We start from the raw sequence: 24469 nt of genomic DNA, 5'->3' as shown, positions 1-24469 counted from the left end.
ATCGTAAATCAAATCGCAATCGCAACATCTGTCAGAAAAATTGCAATTAGGTTTTTTGTCAACATCGTGCAGCCCTACAATTACTGAATTTCTTTGTTATGTACAGGCATTTTGGTCTGGACTCAGGCTTCATCTCCTGTGGTATTGATATGCAAGTCTGTTCTCTAATCATTTTACTGGTAAAATTATTCTTATTAATGAAATTAAGAAAAACTAACATAAACTAACAAAAAAAAACAATTGTCCTGGGTAATGCAGGTTAATAATAGTCCTGTGTTGCACCTGCATGTTTTTCATGCTACTTGGCTTTGTTATCGGCAGCCCCCGCCTCATCTGTGTCCCATTTAGCACTGGGGTGCGTCGCACAGTCTCACAAATGGTTCCAGTGTGTCGGGCTAGTCTGAAGAAATGACAGAGCAGAGAGTCGCCCTCAGACCTGTTCACCCACAGCCCTGTAGTCTGTCATTAGACACTTTAATGCGGTAGCACCACAGCCTGCTCCACGTCCTACTTCCACCCGTCCTTATACTTTTCTTTTTTCCCACTTTCACTCTCCCTCCTTTTCCCACACATATCATTTCACTGTATAATTTGTTCATGCTCTGATCGCTGGGGATTGTCACGACAGTAAAACAAATCTACAAGGTCTCCACTATTAAGATATAATTAAACGTGGAACAAACATGAACCTATTTTGAATGAAAACAATTTGGAAATCCCATTTTTTGAATTGTCAACAATTGTTTACTCTGACCGTGTCAACAAAAAAAAGACATCTAATCAAATATAAACTAGAGTCATCTGCATGCAGCTTTGACCTATATAACACTGCTCTCTTTAGCTGGAGGTTAAGGAGGTAGTGGGTCATACAGTAGTCATAAATATTCAGATGTTGTCCCGGTGTGTCTCTGCGTGTGTGAGTGTCTGACGCTGCCCCCATGTTCTCTTCCTTTGTCTCTTATATCAGTCGTGGCTGCAGATGAAAAGACTTTACCTCCTGAAATAAACCAGTGTAACTTTCACTGCGTTGAACTCATGACAGAGGCAAAGACGTCAACAGGCATGGAGATCATGTCAGGCGATGGAAAATCCCACGTCCGTTTCTGCTCCGCAGAGAACACGCTGTGATGCCAGGCCACGCTGGCAAACCACACTTAGGCTAGGATGTAAACAAACATTGTTGGCTGGTCCTGAACAGGCCACCTACTTCTGGAACTGGTGAATCACTGCCACTGGCTGGTGTTTACACAGGATGAACTGTGGTGTATTCAGTATTTATCCCCGTCCTGCTCATAGTATATTTCAAAACGCAGTCTGATCCTAGATGACTTTGTTGCTGTGAGTCATTTTCTCCTTTCACTTCACTCCCGCTATATTATGAAAAAGCTAAATCCACGTTTGGCGAAACAAACGTCAATGAACTATATAATATTAATTATTCTGATGATAAGAGTGAAATGTGTGAAGTGTTTGAAAACTATGGCAAGAATTACCCTTGTTAAGGGCTCAATTCTCCAAAGCACTTAAGTCAGAAAAGCCGCACAGCAGTTTCTAGCTGCGCGCTGTTCTGCCCCTAGACTTAAGTGCACACCTACCTTCGCCTTTGTCCCAGTTGGCCTTACGCGCATTCTCCCGGTGGTTTAAGTTTTTTTTCTCTTACGCGCTTCTAAACCTGGAATAAGTGCAGCGCCCTGAGAAGGTGAAACATTATATTGCACTAGAAGTTTGGGCTCAGTTACAATTTAAACCACACAGACTCATAATATTACAAAAGAGACTCCCAGAAAAGATCTATTCTAACTGACACTGCCACGGGGTGGTAGGGGGAGTAAGTCAAGCACGCCAAAAGTTTTACCATCAGTAGTATGGTACTAACTAATATGTTCAAAATTACCAGTTCTAGTAGGGACAAAATGTGCTACATTTCATTATATTTTATCCATGCCATCCACTCCTTTTCCTGAGGGGGCAGCGGGTGCAGCGTCACGAGGGGCAGCTGTGTGCTGAATGTAGAAATGTAAGAAATGATTGAAATCAAGCTTTCCACACAAACAAACGTTAATCTATCGGAACGTATGAGGGAGAAAAAAAAAAGAGATTTTAACTGTGGCTCAGGCAGAAAAATGCGGCGGATCCACACACTGCAATAATCTGATCAAATCCACCTGTTACATTGTTTTTCAACAAAGGCATTTCAAATTAAAAGTGAGCTTTATCATTGTCACAGATTTTAATGACATTTACAAGTGTTAGGAAATCTCCATGCTCCCTGTTTTCCAGACAGCCCAAATAAAAAGATATCATGGCCCAGTCCGCCTCCCTGGCTTAAGACCACTTTTAATTTGAAACGCCTTTGTTGATAAACAATGTAACAGGTTGATTTGATCAGATTATTGCAGTTTGAGGATCGGACACATTTTTTTTTTTCCGTTCCACAGTTAAAATCTCTCTTTTCTTCTCCCTCATTAACGCCAGATTAATGTTTGATTGTGTGGAACGCCTGATTATACTAACTTTTTGTGGCAAAGTTTTATTTCAAACCAGACTTTTACAATAAGCTTTCTTTACCTTTGAATGAAAGCTGTGTCTGTTCATCAGTGTCTCGCTCTTTCTGTCAACTTGTGTATTTTTGCACATGCTATTACTTGACAGAACAAGGATGACTGATTGTCATCGCTTCAAAGTTCAGTTAAGTCTATACACATATCAGTTTGAACTGTTATGCAGATGTCATTTATTCCATGAGTTGGGAAAGTCATTTTGATTGGTCCATTTCTAACTTTGTTTCACTCCCACTGGGTGACACGGATTTAGCGAAAGTTGATATATAAAGCAAAGTGTTGGAAACCTACCTAATGTGTGTTACAAATATGTGCAATTGGAGATGGAAGGCAGGATTAAATCAATACTTTTTATATGTTGGGTGTCTGAAAAACTAACTTTTGGAGCCTTTTAGTATCACTTCAACAGATTATTTTACTGCAAATACATGTTTTTCTGTATTACTGTTTATAATCGTGGGTAATGCTTGTTTTCCTCCTGTTTCTTTAGTAAAAAAAATAATAATACACATGCTGTATTGTTTGATCCCTGCATTTGTTGTTTATGAAATGTAATATCTGTGTGTTTCTGATACTTTCAATAGTAAGAAGAGTAAATCTGTACGTACCAAATGCTGTGATTAGTGCATTAGTATGAGTTCCTTTTTAGTTCATTGCCAGTCTCAGCTCTCAATAGTTGACTTCCACAGTAGTTGAATAGAAGTCAGAGGAGCTTTACACAATTTGGTCCTGCTTGTCTTCACCTGAAGCTTGTGACAATACTACCACCTACTGGTAGGTTGAGACACTGCAACAAGTTCCCTCTGACTATAGAAATGCTGTAGTGTAGAGTTAATTGTTTGAAGACAATAGGGGTGTCAATCGGATTTTTAGGGCCACATCCGCATTTTTGTTGCCCTCATATACATATGTATCTATATATTTATATACATATTGCTAAATTACCATAGTTTTGATTGAATATTACATATTCAAATTACAAATAATTTGGCTTTGCATTGATGTAAATATAAAATACTTGTCAAACGTTTTAGAACACCACACTTTTTCCAGTTTTTTACTGAAAATTATTCACTTTATTGTGTCTGAAAAGTCAGGAAAAACATGAATTTTCAGCTCCTGTGCACCATTAGCTTTAGCAGCTAAATCGGTATCTCTGCCTTGGAGACCCATACCACGTTTCTGCAAACAATCTTTCAAGAAATCAACACTACAACGGTAAAAAAAAATATCTAAATCTCTGTCAGACTCGCTTTTTTCACCGTCAGACATGGAGAGTTTATCCCTCGTGACCTTTGACCTCATGCGCGAGAACTGGACAAGAGCGAGATTTCTGAGAGTGTGAAAAGGCTTATTCATGCTAATAACAGATAATGACAGCGTAATGTTAGCCTTATTTATAAAACTTCATGTAAAGTTACCAAAGAACATGTCAGTGTTCCTAATGAAGTAGTACAAGAAGGTTGGACTCTGGATTTGTCACAGCCACATTTTTTAGCAACAGAGAAGAGATAAAACTGCACCAGTAAAACATGAACTAAATCAAAGTTGCTGCAGTTTCCAGTACAGTTACAGTATGAGAGGAATCAATATAGTGAATGTGAATTTGTTTTTACACATTATGACGTTTTGGTGATGTAGTTACTTGAAATATAATCTGAAGTGTTTTATTTTGAAAAGTAACCCGATATTTTATTGAGGAGTACGTGCTTAATTTCCTGTTTGGCTTCATTTGCTCTGTGCTGATTGATACGTCGTGCTCCGGTGTCCGCCAGAAATAGAAGCCCATATCTGGGGGAGGGCACCGGACTACCGCATCTGGGAAGGAGCAGACACGCACCGCAGCGGACCCGGTGGAAATGAATACATAGACTAAAATGGAAACCTATCAGCTCCCGTGACGCGGCGGTGACATAACGCAGCGGAGCCGCATCCAGGGGAATATGGGGGTTAGTTTGACCCAGATATGAAAACGCTGCAGTCTAGTGATGGGATGCTGCCACTTTGTAGATCAAAATTCGACAAGCATTGTGGGAGATGTAGTTTATGTTCAAGGTGCGCTTTAAAGAATCATGAACAATCATATGCTTTAAGATCTCGGGAGCCAAATAAAAGGACGTGGGGCCTTGAGTTTGACCTATGTGCACTAAGGGATACCAGTGTCCTCTTCCAGATGTTTTAAAATCCAGATGTCTATAACAGTCATGGCTCTTTGTGTTTTTTTAAGCCTAAATGTATTTCCTGTTTTCTTCAGGCCAACATGGCGCTAGAAAAAGGTGCTCAGGCTGTTATCTTTGATGTCAGCGATGATGATCAGGCTGCTGCTGAGGTGTGTGATCCAAAAAATATGTATTTAATGAAAGTGACTTTTTCAATCTCACTCTTGAAAAATGCTTCCTCTTTTTGGTGAACCTGCAGCTCCGAGAAACCGACTCTCTGCCCCGTCCAGTGATCCTGGTGGACGCCCAGGATGCCGAGGAGCTGATGGGTTTAGTCAACAAGAACGAGGAGGCCAACGTTATCATTGAGATCAAAGTTGAGTCTAAGTGGGTAAGTGCTAAAGCACACACATCCCAGACTTCCATTTGGTCCTTCTGGGAGGGATCAAAACTAAAACATTTAAAGGACATGAGTCAAGTCTCCACATGAATGTATGTTTGTTTATTACGATCCCCATTAGCATCAGCACATGGAACTTAGAAATGTTTGCTTCCAACAAATGGCTCTGTCACACTGGTGAGCACACATCTACTCCCTTTGTTCACTCTAATTTATATACTGTCTGAGTCTTTGGCCTGTTTTCACTAATATTCTATCTTCATATGTCACTACACCATCACCAAAGAGTTTATTCTTCTGCACAATAATGGCAACTATATACCAACAGCAGGACCAAAATGTATCCAAATTGCAATTCATCTTTTTACTGTCCTCTCCCAACAGTTATTGATATGTGGAAAAACATATACTGTACATAAAAATGTACACAAAAAGAACGATGCATCACGATGGCAATGAAAATGTTCAATCAGATTCATTAATTAGGATCTTTTTATTTAATGTCAGCTGGACCAAATGAGAATTCACTTTAAATCTATCTGAGATTGGTCTTTTGATTAAAAATGATTGTTCATCTTCATCAGCCTCAATACGACGTGGGGATCCTGCTCACCATCGTCCTGGCTATTCTCACTATTGTCCTGATCTTTGCTTTCCGCTATAAGTGCAGGGCCAACAGAACCTGGGTGAGTGAAAGCAACAGCACTGCTGGGTCAGTGACAGTGCATGTCTAATATTGTCTCCCTCTGCAACTTACAGGACTCTGTGCATCAGCAGACCATGAGGGCCATCAGCCGACTGGAGACCAGAACCTACAGCACTCAGGGCTGCTCCGGCTCACAGCGTCACTACGCAGCCTGGGGCTCAGCCAGCAGCTCCAACTCCAGCCCTGTGTGTGCCATCTGTCTGGAGGAGTTTCAGGACGGGCAGGTTAGAGCAGAGAGAAGATGGAGACACAACATGTGAAGTAAATACTTGACTGTAACTCAGCAGTTGTGTTTGAATTTGTATCACAGCACCTGAGGATCATCTCCTGCGCTCATGAGTTTCACAAAGACTGTGTGGATCCCTGGCTGCTACAGCACCGCACCTGTCCCCTCTGCATGCACAACATAATTGGTGAGGGCAAACACAAGTGCAGTTAAGTCCTGGAAAGGATGCTCTTTGTCATGGGAATCAACTATTTTCATGCCATTTTCTTACTTAGAAAATGCTAATAATAATTTAAAATCACATTAAGAAAGTTTGGTGTGTGGTTTGAACTGCGGATATTGGAAGATATCACAGTTGGGCTGAATTTAAAATTAACTTTGAATAAATAGAAAGTGGTGAGGCTGAAGAGGGTTACACTAATAATGAGAATCCAGTAATTAAAAAGTATAGTTACTTATAATTAGCTGCTTATTGGAGCCACCTACTGTCAGATATTAGGATACACATATGTAGAAATTGAAGCACCTACTGTCAGATATTAGGATACACACATATGTAGAAAGTGAACTAATGTCTTTATAAATGCCTGTGAATCACTGGAAAGGAATCACAACACATTTTTTGACCCCGACCAACAAGCAAAGAACATCCAAATTTAAAGAGGAAAATAAGAAAATATCACTTTGCTGAACTAAAGTATGTCATTTCAAATAATGATTTTTAGAATACATTGAATAGTTAAGTTTAATGGGGCATTTTTTGTTAGTAGCGCACCGTGAATTAGTTGTTAACATGTCCGCCTCACAGCAAGAAGGTCCTGGGGTTCAAGCCCTGGTGTAGACACTCAGTTCCTTTCTGTGTGAAGTTTGCATGTTCTCCCCATGCTACGTGGGTTTCCTCCTGCTTCTCCTGCTTCCTCCCACAATCCTAAAACATCTTGGGTTGATTGAAGTTTCTAGATTGCCCGTAGGAGTGAGTGTGAGTGGTTGTTGTAATTCCCTGCGATGAACTGGTGCCCTGTCCAGTATGTATCCTTACCCAATTCCCATTGAGAGGTGGAGAAAGCAGACACCCATTACCCTGAAAAAACAAGATCTAATAATTTGGGATAAGGTTAAGTGTCTGTATCACTGATTGTTGTGTCGGCCCACAGGGACAGAGCGGCAACCCCAGAGGAACAGAACCCATCAGAATCCAGAGCTGAGCCAGAGCTTCCTGCACTCACAGCCTTACAGCAACCCACACAGCCATTCTTTTCCTCAGCATGCCGTTCCTTTCTCCATGAGGCCTCACTATCCCCGAGGGCCTTCTGGACCTTATCCTAATCTGGGCCACTACAGTGGCTCTTCGGCCATTGACCCTCACACACTGAGGTTCTTCTCCGGCAGGCCGCTTGGCTCGAGCTGTGGGTACCACCTCCCAGGAGAAGGCCTTGGGAGGCCCCTTAGGATTGGAGGTAACTGCAGAACTACTCATCACTACACCCCGCGTCAGTCCTGCCAAACCTACAGATCATCCTGTCCAGCTCAGCGCAGCGCTTCCATCTCACGGCTGCATCACTCTATCTCCGGCCCTGCACAGACCCGAGGAGCTGTTCTCAGCCGGCAGGATGAGGGAAGCTGCTCGGGTGGCAGCTACCACACGGAGCGGAGCGGGTACTTGGCAGATGGGCCGGCCAGTGACTCCAGCTCTGGGCCGTGCCACGGCTCCTCCAGTGACTCAGTGCTCAACTGTACCGATGTGTCCTTACAAGGTGTTTATGGCAGCTGGTCCACCTTCCGCAGCTCTCTGAGCAGTGACTATGATCCTTTTGTTTATTTTGGGCCAAGTCTTGGACACAGCCTGGAGGCTGGAGCCCAGGCCCGGCCCAGGTCTCTGGACTCTGTGGTAAACAAAGTGGGCTGTTCAGAGGAGCAGCCTCAGACTGTTTTCAGCCACATCCACTATCACCGCCACAGACACCATCACTATGAGGAGGGGGAGCACAGCCAAGGAGCCAGCAGAGGCTCAGAGGAGGAGCAGACGGCTGTTGCTGCTGCTGCTCCTGTTTCTGCTCCTGCTCCTGCTCCTCTCATGGTGGACAAAGACTCACCTGTGTGTCCCACTAAGCACAGCCCCTGCCACTGCCCCGAGCCCTCGGAGCGGCCTGGCCTGGGCTCTGAGTGTCAGGACTCCAACAGCTCTACATCACCAGCTGTTCTCGTCTCCCCGATCCCCTTACAACTCCCGCCCCGCTGCTGCCACCAGGGTCACACTCACCCCTCAGCTCGATGTGTCCTCGACGGGCCCTCCGTTCGTTTCCACCAGAGCCTTGACCTGCAGGATGACCGCAGCATCCACATCCATTACAGCAAAAGCCCGGGCTTCTGCTGCTCTCCCCCCGAGCTGCACCCGGCCCTCCTCTCTGTGCCACTCATTCTAGACTCTGCAGGGATGGAGGAATGGCCATGCTGTGCCGGGGCACATGTTGTGTGGCAGAAACGCGTGCAGCAGGCCCGCTCAGAGCCTCAGCTGCTGGTACCTGGGAGCACTATGGACAGGCCTCCCTGCAGATTTCACCAGGGACCTGCTGCTGAGCGCAACACAGACATCTGTCTGTACTGCCAATCATTTCATCACAATCAGGGTGAGTGACTGACCCCTACACTCAGTAATCGTATTGTAGCTATGTCATACACTCATGTAGGAAGTGTGTTTATTTACTTGAAAGCACATCATTTTCCCTTATTCAGAGTAACAGCTTCAACCAAATGAGACAAAAAAAATGCAGATTAAATGATATTGGAAGTAATGAAGCATCAACACAATATACACAGATAAGTTATATAGCAACAGATTTTTCAGCCACATCGCTCAAAGCCTTCATGATAATTTATTCTATTCATTCATTTGTTTACCGTATTTTTTGGACTATAAGGCGCACCGGATTATAAGGCGCACTATCAGTGAATGGGTCTGACCGGGTCTATTTTCATACATAAGGCGCACCGGACTATAAGGTTCACCGGTTTGTTATTATTATTATTATTATTATTATTATTATTATTAAGGCTCATTAAGCGAAACAAAATAGTCAGATATGTCAAACTTTATTCAACTCATTAACAATAATTCTCAACATTGTTCAGGTTTAACACATAAAACATAGAACATTACACTCACTTTCAGTTCAGTATGTTGAAGCACAGTACTGGTACATATCACTCCACGGGGCGTCTGACTACGGTAGCCCTGAAGCGCCAAAAATCCATCAAGTGGTGCAGCTTCATAGTTTACCAAAGTTGTACTAAAACATTTTGACATTAATTTCATACATAAGGCGCACCTGATTATAAGGCGCACTGTCGATTTTTGAGAAAATTAAAGGATTTTAAGTGCACCTTATCGTCCGAAAAATACGGTATTTATTCATTCATTATGTTTATTACCTACTTGGCTGAGGTAATATTTCAACCAGTGTTTGTTTGTTTACCTTTTAGCAGGATTACATGACAAGCACTTAACATATTTTGACAAATTAAAAAAAAAAAATAGACCTTACGCCATGGAAGATTCCATAACATTTCAGAGGGGATCTGGATCATTACGCTGATTCTGGATTAGTTTGAAAAATCAAAACATCCCTATTTCTCATCATTGGTCAAATTACACAATAAAAATCATGTCTGAACATTTGCTCAGCTTTGTCAGTTTGGTTCCTCAATTACTCCTATATACCTACCTACTGTATCAATATAAATAAAAAAGTTTTTCAAGCATTTTGTGTGAGTGATCATAGTGCCATGATCAGGATCACTGTTACAGATGACGATATCTGGTAAAGAGGATATTTGGTGCTTGGTGGAGGTTTGCACTCTCTAAGTTCTCTTGTTTAATCTACTTGTGTGCTTTTTTCTGTAAACTAAGAATGATTTTTCAATGTTTATGTCTCCACAGGATCAGAAGAGGAGTCAGGAGTGTAACAACATTTCTCCCAGAGCCAGAACACACACACACACACACACCTCTCACCAGCTCCCAGATCTTTCACATAATTTCACCAGCAATGCCTTTGTTGAGACATTTCCCCTGGTGGGTACACAAGTTCAGACTCACACCATGGAATGATCTCTGATATCAGAATCATCAAATTTTTTTATATCGAATTTCACTGAGTGATCAATGAGGGAGGAGCTTTGGAAACAACTCACATGCCCCAAAGGAGAGCTACTGTAGGCGAATGCATGCTGTCATAAATTCTCATGATAGTTTTCTTTTTCTATCACTAAATAACAAGATTGATCTTGGTGGTACTTCTCTTTCACACCTGTGCCTTCTGCTGCTGAGGCCACTCTCAGCTAAGATGCTTTTCTCTTGAGCCTACCTCAGCTTGGATTTCTTTCCGTACCTCACACATGGGATCCTGCTGTAGTGATTTTGGTTTTTATTTTGGCCACAACCATGTAGCACACACAGCCTGTCCAAAAGAAGATTAAGCTCATCGCTCGCCCTTTCTAACAGCATTATCTCTGGATGCTGAGCCTAGTTTTCAATATTTCAATAATGGCAGCTGTTTCCTTAGTTAATTGGATCATTTTTGTTCTGTTCGGGGATTTTTATCTGTTTTTATCTTCACTTTTCTAAAAGACTGAATTGTGTTTTCTTCGAACAAGCTATATTGTCCTGTTTTCGTTCTTCCTGTCGTTAGTAGTTTATTCACGTTTGACCACAATGCTGTTAAACCTACCGTGATCAGACTATGACAAACTGGCCTCAATGTATTATCCTTCATTGGGGTTTGGCCATCATCTGGTTACCAGCAACTAAAGCTCCAAAACAGGTGAATTCAAGCTTAGAGTGCTGCTGTTATATTTTCAAGTCTCATGAAGAATGATGCAAAATGTATTAAGTCTATACAGTAAGTAACAGTAAGTCTACTATGTGTTATATAAATTCAATGCATTATTATTATTATTATTTGTATTATTAGTAAAAAAAAATCAAAATGGTTTAATAATATTTGTTAGAAAATTATTAAAAAGATAATAAATTTATCTGAAAGACAAAGTCCTACAAGACTACTTAGTCTTAGTCCCAGCTTATTCAATTATCTCACGGCCAATATTGACTATCCTAATGGGTTCAGTATGATACATCTCTATTTTGCCCATGCGTCTGTTTCATTCGGATCATTTTGTGAGATATCAAATTTTAAAAGACAATGGGGCGGATTCACTAAATGTTTAGGGGTATTAAAACTTGTGCAAACATCATCAATCCATCACTCCACGCACTAATAAGGGGTACAAACTCCAGGGAATCAGGAATGTGCGTCTTCTGCACGTCACAATGCGTCACAATCCAAATTCTGATGAATATGTAGGCGGATCTCTCAAGAGGGGCAAAAAAAATGGGAGGGTGGAATGCAAATAAATGATTGCAGTGGACGCAATGCAATTAATCAAATCTGTAACTGTTTGTGATGACTGTTTTCTGCGCCGAAGATAGTACAACCCACAGGCAGGTGTAAACTCACACACAGAGATCATTGCTGCTCTGAATGTTGACACAAAACACAGCCGAGATGGAAAAAAAGGCTCCAGTTAACCTTTCTACTATAAGAAAAAAATTAACATACAACAATAGTCAATATTAACAGCCACTGAAAATACAGAGTAAAGTGTGTGTGAGGGAGAGAAACAGCTGAACGTGAGGCTGCCTGTGTGGAGTCTGGTGACGCTGCGGTGCAGAGGATGCTATGCGCGGATATCGCATGGATGTCGCTCTGGACACACCGCTCCAGTGAGCTCCTGTGTCTTCATCTCCATGTTTTGATCGTCAAACTCTCGTGTCGCGTTGATGGCAGGAGTGTCAGGCCAGAATCAGCTGACCAGCTGCGTCATTTACGGAGTGATGGCACCAGGTTCACATCTGAAAGTGCGTGACAAGCGCTGCTCAAGAGCTCAGACCTGCTGGATGATGCTCAGTAGATGCTGATCAACTGATTGACAGACTGTGTTGCTGCATTAATTCAGATCAATGGCAGCAATAGATCAATAGGACGGTTTCTGTCCCAATTCTGCCTGTTTTCCATGGACAGCAAAGAGCACAGTTACAGGAAAAGACGGAACAGTCACATTAAATTAGGCGGGGAAAATATCAATTGTTTTTAAAGTTTATTAAAAGCTATTTTTCACTTATCGCCATTTGTTCTAAGAGGTTTATTTTCCCAAACTCGCCAGTTTTCCAGAGTTTTAGCCTCTGAAAAGTCACTTTCTGAGCAACTCTACACAAACAGGCTGATTTGCATCCTACTTATGCATATTCATGAGTGGGCGTGTCTATAGACGGGACACTGACTTCCTCCTCCTGGTGATGTAGGGCCAGAGGACGGCCCGCCCTCCTCCCACCCACTCCGTAGCCGAGCTCATGCTGCTTTATAAACACGAGACATACATACAGAGACTGTAGAATATACATACATAGCACTGCGTGAAGGATGCTGAAATGCTCACCTTTGTGGGCGTGTCTGTTTACATGTCAATCACGGCAGAGAGCTTCCTGGAGGCGCGGCTTCTCCAGCTCAGTGCAGCGTCAAATTAGTCATCAAACTTGGAACGCATCATCAAATTGGAACGAGGTGTTTGGGCTCACCCTGCAGTAAGAAAGGAGCAAATCACCCTCTAACTAACGATTGAGGGAATCAATGAAAAACACTTTGGGCATGTGTATGAAGCCCAAATAGCACTTTTATCATGTTTAAATTACAGAAAAGTCGAGTTTTCTACATGATTAAATGTTTGTGCAGCAGACAGATAAGTCCACCTGCCTCCAATTTAACTTCTCCAAATGTCATTTTGTGCTTCTGTGCACACACCTCTTCACGTTGAACAAGCAAAATGTTCATTTAAATAGGGCGGTCTCAGCCACGTCTATACGTGCACCTATTTGCACCTCAATGTTAGTGAATTCCCCACAGCAGGTGAGGAAACAGCGCCACCATAGGATTTACCACCCTTTATTTTAGATCTTAGTGAATCCGCCTCAGTGTCTTTTTATGGGTCACTTAAGGTGACAGGTTAGCTGGACTTAGTAGTGATGCTCCACTCTGTTAACACAGATTGGTTTTGAAATGATGTTGGTTTGCTAATGTGGCTTCAATGATGATACCAGCAGACAATATAGCGAGCACAAGAAGACAAAATATATTGGCAAACCACAAACAATTTCTCATATAGAACTTCCCATTCATGGGGACTCCCATTTTCCATTTCAAAATTCCCCAAATTCTGTTTCAGGGTTTACCAATAATGTGCAACGTTAGACTTTTCCGTTTCATTTTTGTTTCATTGTCTTTTCTTGTTTAAATGACTTTACTGGATATTAAACTTCCAGAGATCTTACCAAACATGCTAAATAGGGGTTAATAGAGCCAACTACTGTTATTAATTATACATTTTATATGCTTCATATTATTCACAAAAACTTGATGGTTACTTGATGGTTAAATATCGAAGCTTACGCTGTAAGAACAACTTTAGCCACAATGCTATCCCCTTAGCCACCCGTTTAACCATGGAAATGTGTGATATGATTCCAAAACATTATTTGTGAAACCTCTAGTTACCACCAACCGGCGAATCACCCTCACATTTCATGTAGTCTTGCTCAGACGTGTGATTGAAGATCACCAGCTCAAAGACAGGTTTAGCCCATCAGCTAAACCTGTCTTTGTACCAGAGCCTTTTCAGATTTGAATGCAGTCCAAATAATTGGAACTTTTTGTTCACCTCAACACATTTTATAGCATGTCAACATGAAATCTGATTTTTCCGTCCATTTTCTGCGATAATGGAAAATCGGAGGCCTTTTATATACAATATTTTTTGTTACACACTACTGCCTCTTATGGTGTGAATGTGGTACTTGCTAAGTCTTAGATACTATAGCTTTAAAGAAGAAACCTCAACAGAAATTCACTAAAAGACTGGCTTAAAATATTTGTTTTATTTTTGTTTATTTATTTTTATTTTATTAAACAAAAGGTTTGTTAGTGTTAAAACTACTAAATTGTATAAGTTTTTTTAAAGAGCAAAGCCCTAAAGAAACAAATGAAGTCAACTGAGTGTTGACTTTCTCCCAAAGGCTGAGGAAAACTGTGAAAGACTTTTATTTTGTTTGTTGTTCTGCAGTCTGACTGCAGACTGAGCAGAGCAAAGGAGCACGTGCTCATGGGTATTACAGTGTAACTATTAGCACTTACTAAACCCCTCACATATGCCTTATATTTTTAAACGAGTTCACAGTCCCATATGAGGAAATTTTGAACATTTGTAGCTCTTTTTAGTTGAAGTCAGGAGGCTAAATCTCAAACCTAACGATCTGTTTCTGTGCCTTTTCTTACCTGTTCTCGCACTAACAAGAGAGAACACGCTCGATTTGAAGTGGAACCCTTTAAAATCCGTATATTTTCTGGACAATCATGCAACAGCTTCACCTGCAGTCCATAGAAATGATACCTCACTCTGAATGTTTCCACAGGGAAGTCTCGGGCTGATGTTACCAGGGTTTTTGTACTTTTTGTACCCAAACAGTCTCAGAGACTGAGATGGAAATGACTGAATTACAGCAGCACTTTGGCTCAAGCAGCTTTTCAATAGAAAAACTAAGAAATATAAAGCTCATTGTTATCAATTCAGTAGCAAACCCCAAACATCTGCGTTAAGGACGTAGACTTAGGCAGTGCTGCTGATTATTTGATGTGATCTCCTGATAAAGACCCCTTGTGTTGCTTTTGTTTGTTTTTGTCACATTTGCAAAAAACAGTGAACTGAAACTGCCTTTTTTTAACCAAGTGCATGGAAAATAAAGTCCCTCCAGAGCTTTAAGGGATATGTCAGTAAATTCTGGAAACTGTGTACTAAAAAGAACAACAAAGCCGAAATGAAATAGTGTTGTATTTTATAAAGAACATTTCAATATAGTGACATGTCAGTAATATATTTATTTACTAATATATTTATCCATTTTGCCCGGGTTTGAAAGAGTGGTTTCTGTATAGACTGAATGTTTCTATATGGAAACTGACCGGTGCCATCACAGATGTATCAGCCTGTTTTCATTCCAATTATATGCAAATAAATTATTTTGACATAAGATCTCTGTGTTTGATTTCATATCATTTTAGTTTTGTTTCATGCAGTACAATGGTAATAAAGATACTGTTTGTAATCCTCTGCTGCTGATCATCAAGCAGCTTCTACAGTCCTGAGCTGACCGACCAGCCTGACTGACTGGGAGAACCTGGCCAGTCACCCAGTGGACTGACTATTTAAGGTTTCACTGTCACCTCTCCAGGCTGTTGATTTTCTGCTCCTTTCTGGTGGCTTCCTGTTTATGCTTGGTTGGCATTGGCCTGTTTTTTGGTTTAGTTTGTATGGTTTATTATAATTAAATCCTGTAAACTAAACGCACTTTACTGTGTCCCTCCTTTTCTTTGTCATGGCTCGACAAGCCAGATCATGACATATTTTAAATGTATGAATTTTTTTCCCTCTTCCCCTCATGTCCAGGCTAACCCAGAGCTGCAAAGATCATGGGCAGGATAGCAACAATAAAAATGACAATGTTACCTAAAATAAACGACCTCTTTGCAATGATCCCCAAACAACCCACTCTCAACTGGTTTAAATCCCTCCACTCTATAATAACCAAGTTTTACTGGAAAATAAAACAACTCTAAAAAAAAAAAACAACTATCTGGTGGACGGGATGCTCCAAACTTTTATCTCTACAGTTTAGCCAACCAACTGCAATTCCTACTCAAGTGAATTGACCCAAATCAGGCAGACCAATCATGGTTAGACATAGAACAAACACTCTGCACAGATATACCTTTTTCAGATCTACCATTTCTCAAACAGTCGATCAAACGCCTTCCATCTTTTAAGATTTTAACAATAGCAGAAATTCTGACTGCCTTGTGGAAATAAAACTAAATCACACACTCCATTTTAGAACTATCTTAAATTCACTCCCATTTGGAACAACACAGATTTCCAGATCAAATAATAACCTCTCAACTTCCTCATATGGACAGAAAAGGCATCACACACCTAGAGCACATTTTTCACAACAACACACTGGTTTCATTCTCCGACTTGGTCCAGGAGTACAGCATCAGGAGTGATCAATTCTTGAGATATTTACAACTTCAATCATGCACACAGTCCAAATTAAGAAATACTACAGTTAACCTTAATCTTTAAATTGAATATATTGAACTACTAAGTACATTCGTCACAAAAAAGAAATCACTCTCCAAAATATACAAACTAATTTCCAAGGCAGATCAAACAACCTTGATACATCGATAAAATGGCAAACAGACCTATTGATCACATGTATTTCATGACAAGAAACTCCAATCTCCAATGAATTCAATATAAAATCCTTCACAGGCATCACTACACTAGAGGTCGACTGATATGGGATTTTGAAAGGCCGATACCAATTATTTAAAAAAGCTTTTAGCCGATGACTGATATGTAAAGCCGATATACTTTTTTTTAAAGCACATTGATTATGAAAGACAATTGAAACACTCATGATATAAATGTATATATTAGAGAATAAATTGAATACACCAATAGAACTCTTAACATTTATTGAACTTTAAATATACCCGTACACAACCAAATAAAACAAAAAGTACAGGACAGGTAAGTAGCAGTAAAGCACGACAATATACACTGTGCAAGTAGTGGGTTTAAAGTAAATACCTGTTTTAGGTATAACCACTCACTCCTTCCCTCTGTTCACAGCCAACACCATTATACCTAAGCTTCACACTTGTCACCATATGCACAACTACAACATCACATCTTTCTCTCACTTTAAAATAATCAACTCTTCCTCACCCATTTCTATTTCCTACCTTGAGTCTCTCCTCCTTGTTCCCTTCCCCCTCACCAAGGTGTAACACTGCCCTCTCTTTTTATATCTTCCTATAATAAAGTGTTGCTTACTCTTCCTTATGGAGGGCTGGTGATGGTCAAAAAAATAATTAATTAATTAATTAATAATAATAAAAAATAATAATTTTATATTTTTTTGGCCGATGGCCGATCTTGAAAAAAGTCAATATATCGGCCGGTCGATATATTGATCGACCTCTACACTACACAGGTCAGAAAATGTTCATGATGGGGTTTGCACCAGATAAATGTCTCCACTGCACACAACCTGCCCAGACACCTACATTCACTCCTATCCAAGAGTTTGAGAGAAAGTCACACAATCACTCTCCACCTTCTTTGGCTGCTACATCCCTTTATTCCCCTCCCTGTGTTTACTGTGTTTAGGTCACATATCTGCATAAAACTAATAACAAATTAGTCCTCACTTCCTTAGGCTATCGCAATGAAAACTATCCTTATGAATTGGAAATCTAAAAAGTCAATACACATAACCCACTGGAAGAACCTTCTGTCAGATCACACTGGTCTGGAAACCCACCACTCTAAACAATTCCACCACTCAACCCCCCTCCTTATGGCTTTTTTTCTGAGTACCAAACACATCACCACTACGCCTTATATCCACTAAACCTCACACAAGCACATATTGGTACATTTCCCACCATTCATTCTATTTGATTCTTTTTACGGCACAACTGCTTATCCTACAATCTCCCTTACTAGGTTATTATGATTGCCATGTTGTTTATGAACACTTTAAATGTTGTCATTTGCTGTTATCCTTGTTGATATTATCAGAATTTTTAGTATTGCTGTTATTATTAGGGGGCCAAGCCCGCGGGGCCAGGGAACCGCGTATGTAAGCATACGCGGTTCCTAGGACCAGCGGTGTTAGGAACCCTATTGTAATCGCGAGGGTTTTTATTATTATTATTTTTCCTTGGGTAAAGGTGGTGCTGCAGGCTAAACCGTGCAAGGTAGGGCGGTGCCCTCTAGTGGTTGGGTCCAAAACCCCCAGGGGACCTTGGATGCAAAAATTCACATATTTCCGCCAGCAGGTGGCGCTATAACAAAGGTCAAACAAAGGTAGAGTCTTCAGTTGAACGTGATTTACAGTTAACTAAATGAGTTTGTTCGGGTAAATTATGCGCAAATTATTAGCGAGTAAAGTTTTCTAGCTAGCAATAAATATGCGAACTGGCGCATATCTCGGTCAAAATAAATGCTAACAACACCAAATCTGAGTTCCTTAGTTGGCATGTGACTGTGAGGAAATGCGCCAATTTTGAATGATGCAGACCACTAGGGGGCGCTACAAATAACGAATATTGTATCTCTTAAATGGCACAACCAATTTTTACCAAATTTGGAGGGTATGATCTTGGGTCCCTCCTGAGGCGATATCTCAAAGTTATTCGCGATTGGTCAAAGTGGGCGTGGCGTATTACATCATACATATCACACATAAATAAACAAACATTTATTTCTGTTGAATTATTATGCTGAGGGCAGTGAAATTTACAGGGTAACTATAGAAGACCACACAGATCACCCATACCAAAAAGTGCACCACTAGGTGGCGCTATAATTTCAAAAACATTTTGGCCCTTAACTTTCACAATTTAAAAACTTCATATCCAAATGTTTCATACATAAAGTCGCATCTTCTGACATAGGTCACGCCTACTCCCACAGCACATTGCTCTTTGTAAGTCACGATATATCAAAAACCTACTTTTTCAAATACCTCCTTGGGGTTTTGTCCAATCAGCGTGAAACTTGGCACGTAGAGTCTTCAATTGGACCTGATCTACAGTTCAGCAAAAAATTTTGTTCGGGCAAAATATGCGCAAAATATTAACGAGTACACTTTTCTAGCTTGCTATTAAAACGCAAACTGTTGCATAACTTGGTCAAAATAATTGCTAACACCACCAATTCTGAGATCCTTGGTTGCCATGAGACTGTGGGGGTATGAGCCAAATTTGAATAACTTAGGCCTCTAGGGGGCACTGCAATTATGAGAAATGTATATCTCCTAAATGGCACAATTGATTTTTACCAAATTTGGTGGGTATGACCTTGGGTCGCTCCTGGTACCGTATCTCAAAGTGAATCGCGATTGGTCAAAGTGGGCGTGGCTTATTACTACAAAACATATAGATAAACAAACCTTTATTTCAGCAGAAGTAGTATGTTGAGGGATGTGAAATTTACAGGGTCACTATAGAAGGCACACAGATCACCCATACCAAAAGGTGCACCACTAGGTGGCGCTAAAATGGGTGCAAATGCATTTTGGCCTGTAACTTTTACACTTTAAATCACATCTTTCAAAACTTCATATCCACCTGTTCACAGCAAGTGGCACGTTGGCCTGTGTCCTGACGCTCGCCACAAAACCTGGGGGCAGAGTCGCACGGGAAGGCTTGGCCCCCTTTAATAACTGCTTGCAGTTCTAGTTATAATAATAATCGGAACGATTACAATAGATTTCGCGGTTCCCTGGCCCCGCGGGCTTGGCCCCCTAACTAAGCTGATTGAATAAGGTAAATGACCTCTGTTTCCAGGCTGAGGTACCCCTCATCCAATCCATGGAGGAGGCCTGTGACCAGATGGAGGTAGCAGCAATGCAAGGGTGGATTCGTCATTCAAGACGTTTCTTTCCAAGGTGTCTTGCTCATGACGACATTGCCTGCGACGTAGATGAAATTCTCTGGCCACATCCAGCGAGACGAAGACCCGATGTATAGTTTTTTGTTTTTTTTTAATCATATTTTGTTTCAGTATTATGAATCTCCATGTCAACATTTTGGGCATATTGAGAAATAAATGAGTTTCTTCAGTCTGCAACATTGGTCTTGTGTAGTGTTTGGTGAATTTACATTATATTTCAACATTGTTGATAGTAGCCTACTCTAATCATAGGGAAGTAGAAGTGCTAAAAGTGTTTTAGGTTTATCACAACAGAGTGTAACTCGTGCAAACAAAGTACAGTAATTTGAAACATGTGTTTCATATGGTAACAAAATGTGTTTTTTTTAAAAAAGTGTATAGTTTTTACAAGTGTTTAATTATGCAAAGGATCTGTAGTGTTTTGCTAATTGTGTGTGTGGTTGTGCTAATTCTGTGTAGTGTTTTGAAAATTGTGCTTAAGCAATCCAAAAAAACTGTAATAATGGCTTTAAAGATGATTATCTAAATCCAATCATAGTTTAACGCAATAACTATGTTATGTTAAAATACAATTACATTTCCAAAAGTCAACATGGGTACTATTTTACCTATAAAATTATTAAAGCTTAAAATGTTTAGGACAATATTTTTTTACATGGCCTATTTATATTGATTATATTTATTTTTATCAAAGAATAGATGGTCATTTGTCCTGATCAATTTGGTTTTTCTTCTTATGCAGGTCGGTCCACATTGTATCAAAATAAATTTTTTGAGCTCAGTAAGATGTGTGCTTAAACTGTCACCATGTGGTAAGAAAGGAGAAAGCAGCTTTGTAAGTGTTTTTTTTTTTTTTTTTTTTTTTTGTCATTTAGTTATTCTCCAATCGAACTAGACAACTACTAAACTTTTTAACTTGATTAAAACATGTTCAAAGTACCTACCTAGATAATCAGTGCTATTTTTTTCAAATAACAGTACTTCTACTTGAGTAGGATATGTCAGTACTCTTTATACTTCTGGTGGCTACATAAGATAAACCTGCCAGATTAAAGAGGCAAAAAGGGAAGCAGGTGGTGTTTTTACAGAAAAAGCTGATCCAGCCATCTCACAACAAGGACAAACACGGTGAAAACTCAGCACAAAGCTTTGGGTCACTGAAATAGGGTATGTGCATAGCATGTGTGTCTGGTCAATGTATTCAGTTTTTGAGAAATTGACATAGAAATTTTAAGATAAAAGACAAGATAATATTACAAAAGCGGCAGCATGGGTTTGTGAGTTTTGGGAAAAAAAATAGGCCAGGCCTAGCATTGAGAGAAAATTTAAAGAAGGAAACTAATAAAAATAACATTATTATTAGTTATTTGTTGACTTATCACTTGTTTATGTTTTTAAAGAAGCTTTTATCTTATATCTTTATTTTTTCCATTTAAAGGGGACATATCAGAATCAGAATCAGAATCAGAATCATCTTTATTGGCCAAGTGTATGTTGTACACACGAGGAATTTGACTCGGTCAACTGTGCTCTCTCCAATAGTGAAATATTCAATAATAAACAATCAACTAGAAGAGATGATAATAAGTATAAACATAAGTATAAATATAAACAGTAGTTAGACTAGAATGTGCAAATAACAAGATGATGATAATAATAATAATAATAATAATAATAATAATAATAATAGTATAAAAAAATAAACAAATACAAAATAAAAATTAAAAAAAAAAAAAAAAAAAAAAAAAAATAAGATAAAAAGAAGGAAAAAAATAATAGAAAAGAAAGATAATAATAAAATATAATAATAATAAAAGGAAAATAGTGCATGCTAAATCCACTTTTTTAGCCCTTAAATGCATTTTGTTGTATATTTAGAGTGCTTAGAAGTACAGAAAAAATCAAATTAGTCTCTTCAGGAGCTCCGTAGATATCTTTATATTCTGTTTTGCTCATATTTTTCAATCTGTTTCGATTTTTCTATTCTCTATTACGTTTTTTGAACTATTACATCACAGTATTTGCAGTGGAACTGCCAAATTAGTACATCATCTCCAGGTCCAACACAGCTCAAGGATGCCGAAGTTACGAGAGGATAAGTCAAAATGTTTGGTTGTTGGATGTAGTAACCCACACGCTTCATTACACCGTCTCCCAGCATCAGAACCTTTTCAAAGTGCCTGGTTGAGTTTTATTTTTCACGGAAATGTACCCACATCTGTGGGTAAGGTCATTTTTGTGTGTGAAGCACTTCAAGGATGACTGCTTCTGCAACCTCCACCAGTATAAAGAAGGATTTGCTGAAAGACTTTGTCTGATTGAGGGTTCAATTCCTTCTATCTTTGGAGACGACGAACAGAGCACTTCCGTAAGCTGTAAATAATGCTAAAAAGTGTGATGATAAGATTTCCTTGTCATTGTTTTGTTAGCATTAGCAGACTTCATATGTTAGCGCTGTGTGCTCGTTTTAGATCCTTGATGATATGGCCTACGTGATTTAATTTAAGTCTAAAGTTTTCATTAGTCATTTCATTTTGCCGTTTTTGTCTTTGAAAAGACTGTATTAAAATGCATTTCGTGACGTTAGCTTGGCGCTAGTGTTAGCTCGGTGCTTGTGTTAGCTCACTTGTTAGGGTTCTGCAGGTTCATCATCTTCATTTCCATCTCGCTCCGCTGGGTCCGACTCTGGCTGGAACATTTTGTAAATAACCTCTGAAGAAAAAGTTTATGCGCCGCTACATAGCCGTATCTCTTCTATCAAACTACAAAAATGGCCGAGCAGGGTGGAGTTGAACCGAGTGTCACCTGAAGAGGGGGCGGGGTATGGAGTGTCTCATTTGCATTTAAAGAGACAGCACCAAAACAAGTTGCTCTTAGAAGCACATCAGAAAAGGGGTAGAAAAGGGGTGGAGCTATAATAATGAGGAATTCAGACCCAAGCATTGCAGTTCTGCTTTATATAGACCACAACTGTATGATTTATATGTAAAAAGGAAGGATTTAAAACCATGATATGTCCCCTTTAAATGTTACTTTTCATGTCCACGTTAATGCCCTGAGACTTCAGTTATTAAAAGGCTCCAACATTGAATTTGGCTCATGTGGATTTTATTTAGAACTTGTAATTTATGTACTATTAAGACACAGATTTATAAATAGATTTATATAATAAATATCACCCATGTTTTTGTCCCATATTTGTATGACGGACTGACAGCAGGTCATTATGGGGAGTAACGGTACTTGTGTGAGAAGCGTGTTGTTTTGTTATGTCAGTAAAATGCTTTGACCTCATCTTTGCCTCCTTGAGTCCAAGAGTGTGCAAATAAGGTTGTGAGTAAGTGAGAAATGATGATGATAAACATGATAGTTGCACAATACCCACAGTACCCCACGGTACCAAAATATAATGGTTCCTACTATACTAGAAATTCTACACAACGCTTACAGTCACAAACACGAGACAACACATGGCAGGAGCACCGGGCCCCAGTGGCGAGTCTGCCGCGGCATCACTAATTTTATTCAAAAATCCAAACTCCAAAAGTCCCATTTGGAACTAATTTGGCTTTAAACGAAGCAGAGACGATAAAACAATAGATCCACTGTGCAGGCGCTGTCACCAGCTATAGGAGCCAATGGACTTCTGTACGGACTCAGAGCAACCTTTTTTCTTTATTTTTTATTTTATTTTGTTTTAATTTAATTTACAGAGATATTTACAATGTACAAACAATATTTACAGTTTGCATACACACAAAAGAGGGATCACATCTAATCTCATAAAACACCAGTGACGTCACCCAGAAAATGCATACAAATATAGTTTTCTCAGGGAATCAGTTCCTGTTTATTGTATTTTATCTTCTATGGTTTATTATGTTGGAGAAGAAGCATTATTGTCAAATAGTTTTTTGTTTTTTTTTCTTAAAGACAGTGGATTTGTTATCATAAGTTGATTATTTATATTAGTTAAACATACATTGATGTGCAAAGGAAACCGAATGGTAATTTTCTAAATTTCAACCATATAAATTCTAACTTCATTTATTAGTTGTTTTTATGCTTTTGTTCATGTACTCTCATCATACACCAAACAACACTATAAGTAATTAATAAGTATTTCTAACTTGTACAAATACATTGCAGTTCATAATAATAATAATAATAATAATAATAATAATAATAATAAAAGGCTTCAGTATCACAATATTACCCGATTTGTCTTTATAGTATTGTGGTTACTCATTTTGGTATCGTGACAACTCCAGATAGACCTACAGTTTACTCACATCCTTCTAATCGACCATATTAAGTTCAGGTGCAACTCTTCAACCAACTAACAAACTTTACCCATTTTCTTTTACCTTGATTTAATCCTCAAAGTAAGATCCTGCTCTGTGTAAGAGGCTGAATAAATGTTCTCATTTAGCAAAAATGTTCTCAATCCCCCCCTACACACACACACACACACACACACACACACACACACACACACACACAGTTTATTGTAATATGAAAGATTTGTAAATGACGCTTCGGGTGTATCACACCATTTCTGTCATTTGTCTTGAATGTTGCAAAGTAAAGTTAATTAAAATAACCTGCTGTGTCCTTAAGCTGCTGTGTGTCATTATTCCTTACTGACAATATTTGTTCTTTTTTTTTTTCCTTTGGTTGTATTTGCCAAAATGTGTTTGTAATATACATGTAAAAATGTAATAGCCAAGCTTTCTTCATCTGGGTAACAAAAAGCATTAGTACAATGAACAGGCTTATCTA

The 24469-nt window shown here is 39.5% G+C and overlaps 1 protein-coding gene across 2 annotated transcripts in view; it reads left to right on the top strand.

Annotated features, from left to right (window-relative positions):
- The window catches only part of rnf43 (ring finger protein 43), a 143511-nt gene extending 130746 nt beyond the window's left edge, over window positions 1–12765 (top strand). For both annotated transcript variants that reach the window (XM_028467102.1, XM_028467103.1), the window contains exons 3-9: window positions 4816–4890; window positions 4980–5111; window positions 5705–5806; window positions 5880–6050; window positions 6137–6239; window positions 7207–8679; window positions 9990–12765. In XM_028467102.1, the coding sequence (XP_028322903.1) occupies window positions 4816–4890; window positions 4980–5111; window positions 5705–5806; window positions 5880–6050; window positions 6137–6239; window positions 7207–8679; window positions 9990–10015 (2082 nt within the window). In that variant the 3' untranslated portion in view covers window positions 10016–12765. The remainder of the gene's footprint in view (window positions 1–4815; window positions 4891–4979; window positions 5112–5704; window positions 5807–5879; window positions 6051–6136; window positions 6240–7206; window positions 8680–9989) is intronic.
- The last annotated feature ends 11704 nt before the right edge of the window (window positions 12766–24469 follow it).

This window comes from Gouania willdenowi, chromosome 14 (genome assembly GCF_900634775.1).
Source record: "Gouania willdenowi chromosome 14, fGouWil2.1, whole genome shotgun sequence".
NCBI lineage: Eukaryota > Metazoa > Chordata > Actinopteri > Blenniiformes > Gobiesocidae > Gouania > Gouania willdenowi.
This window is presented reverse-complemented; position numbering and strand designations above follow the sequence as displayed.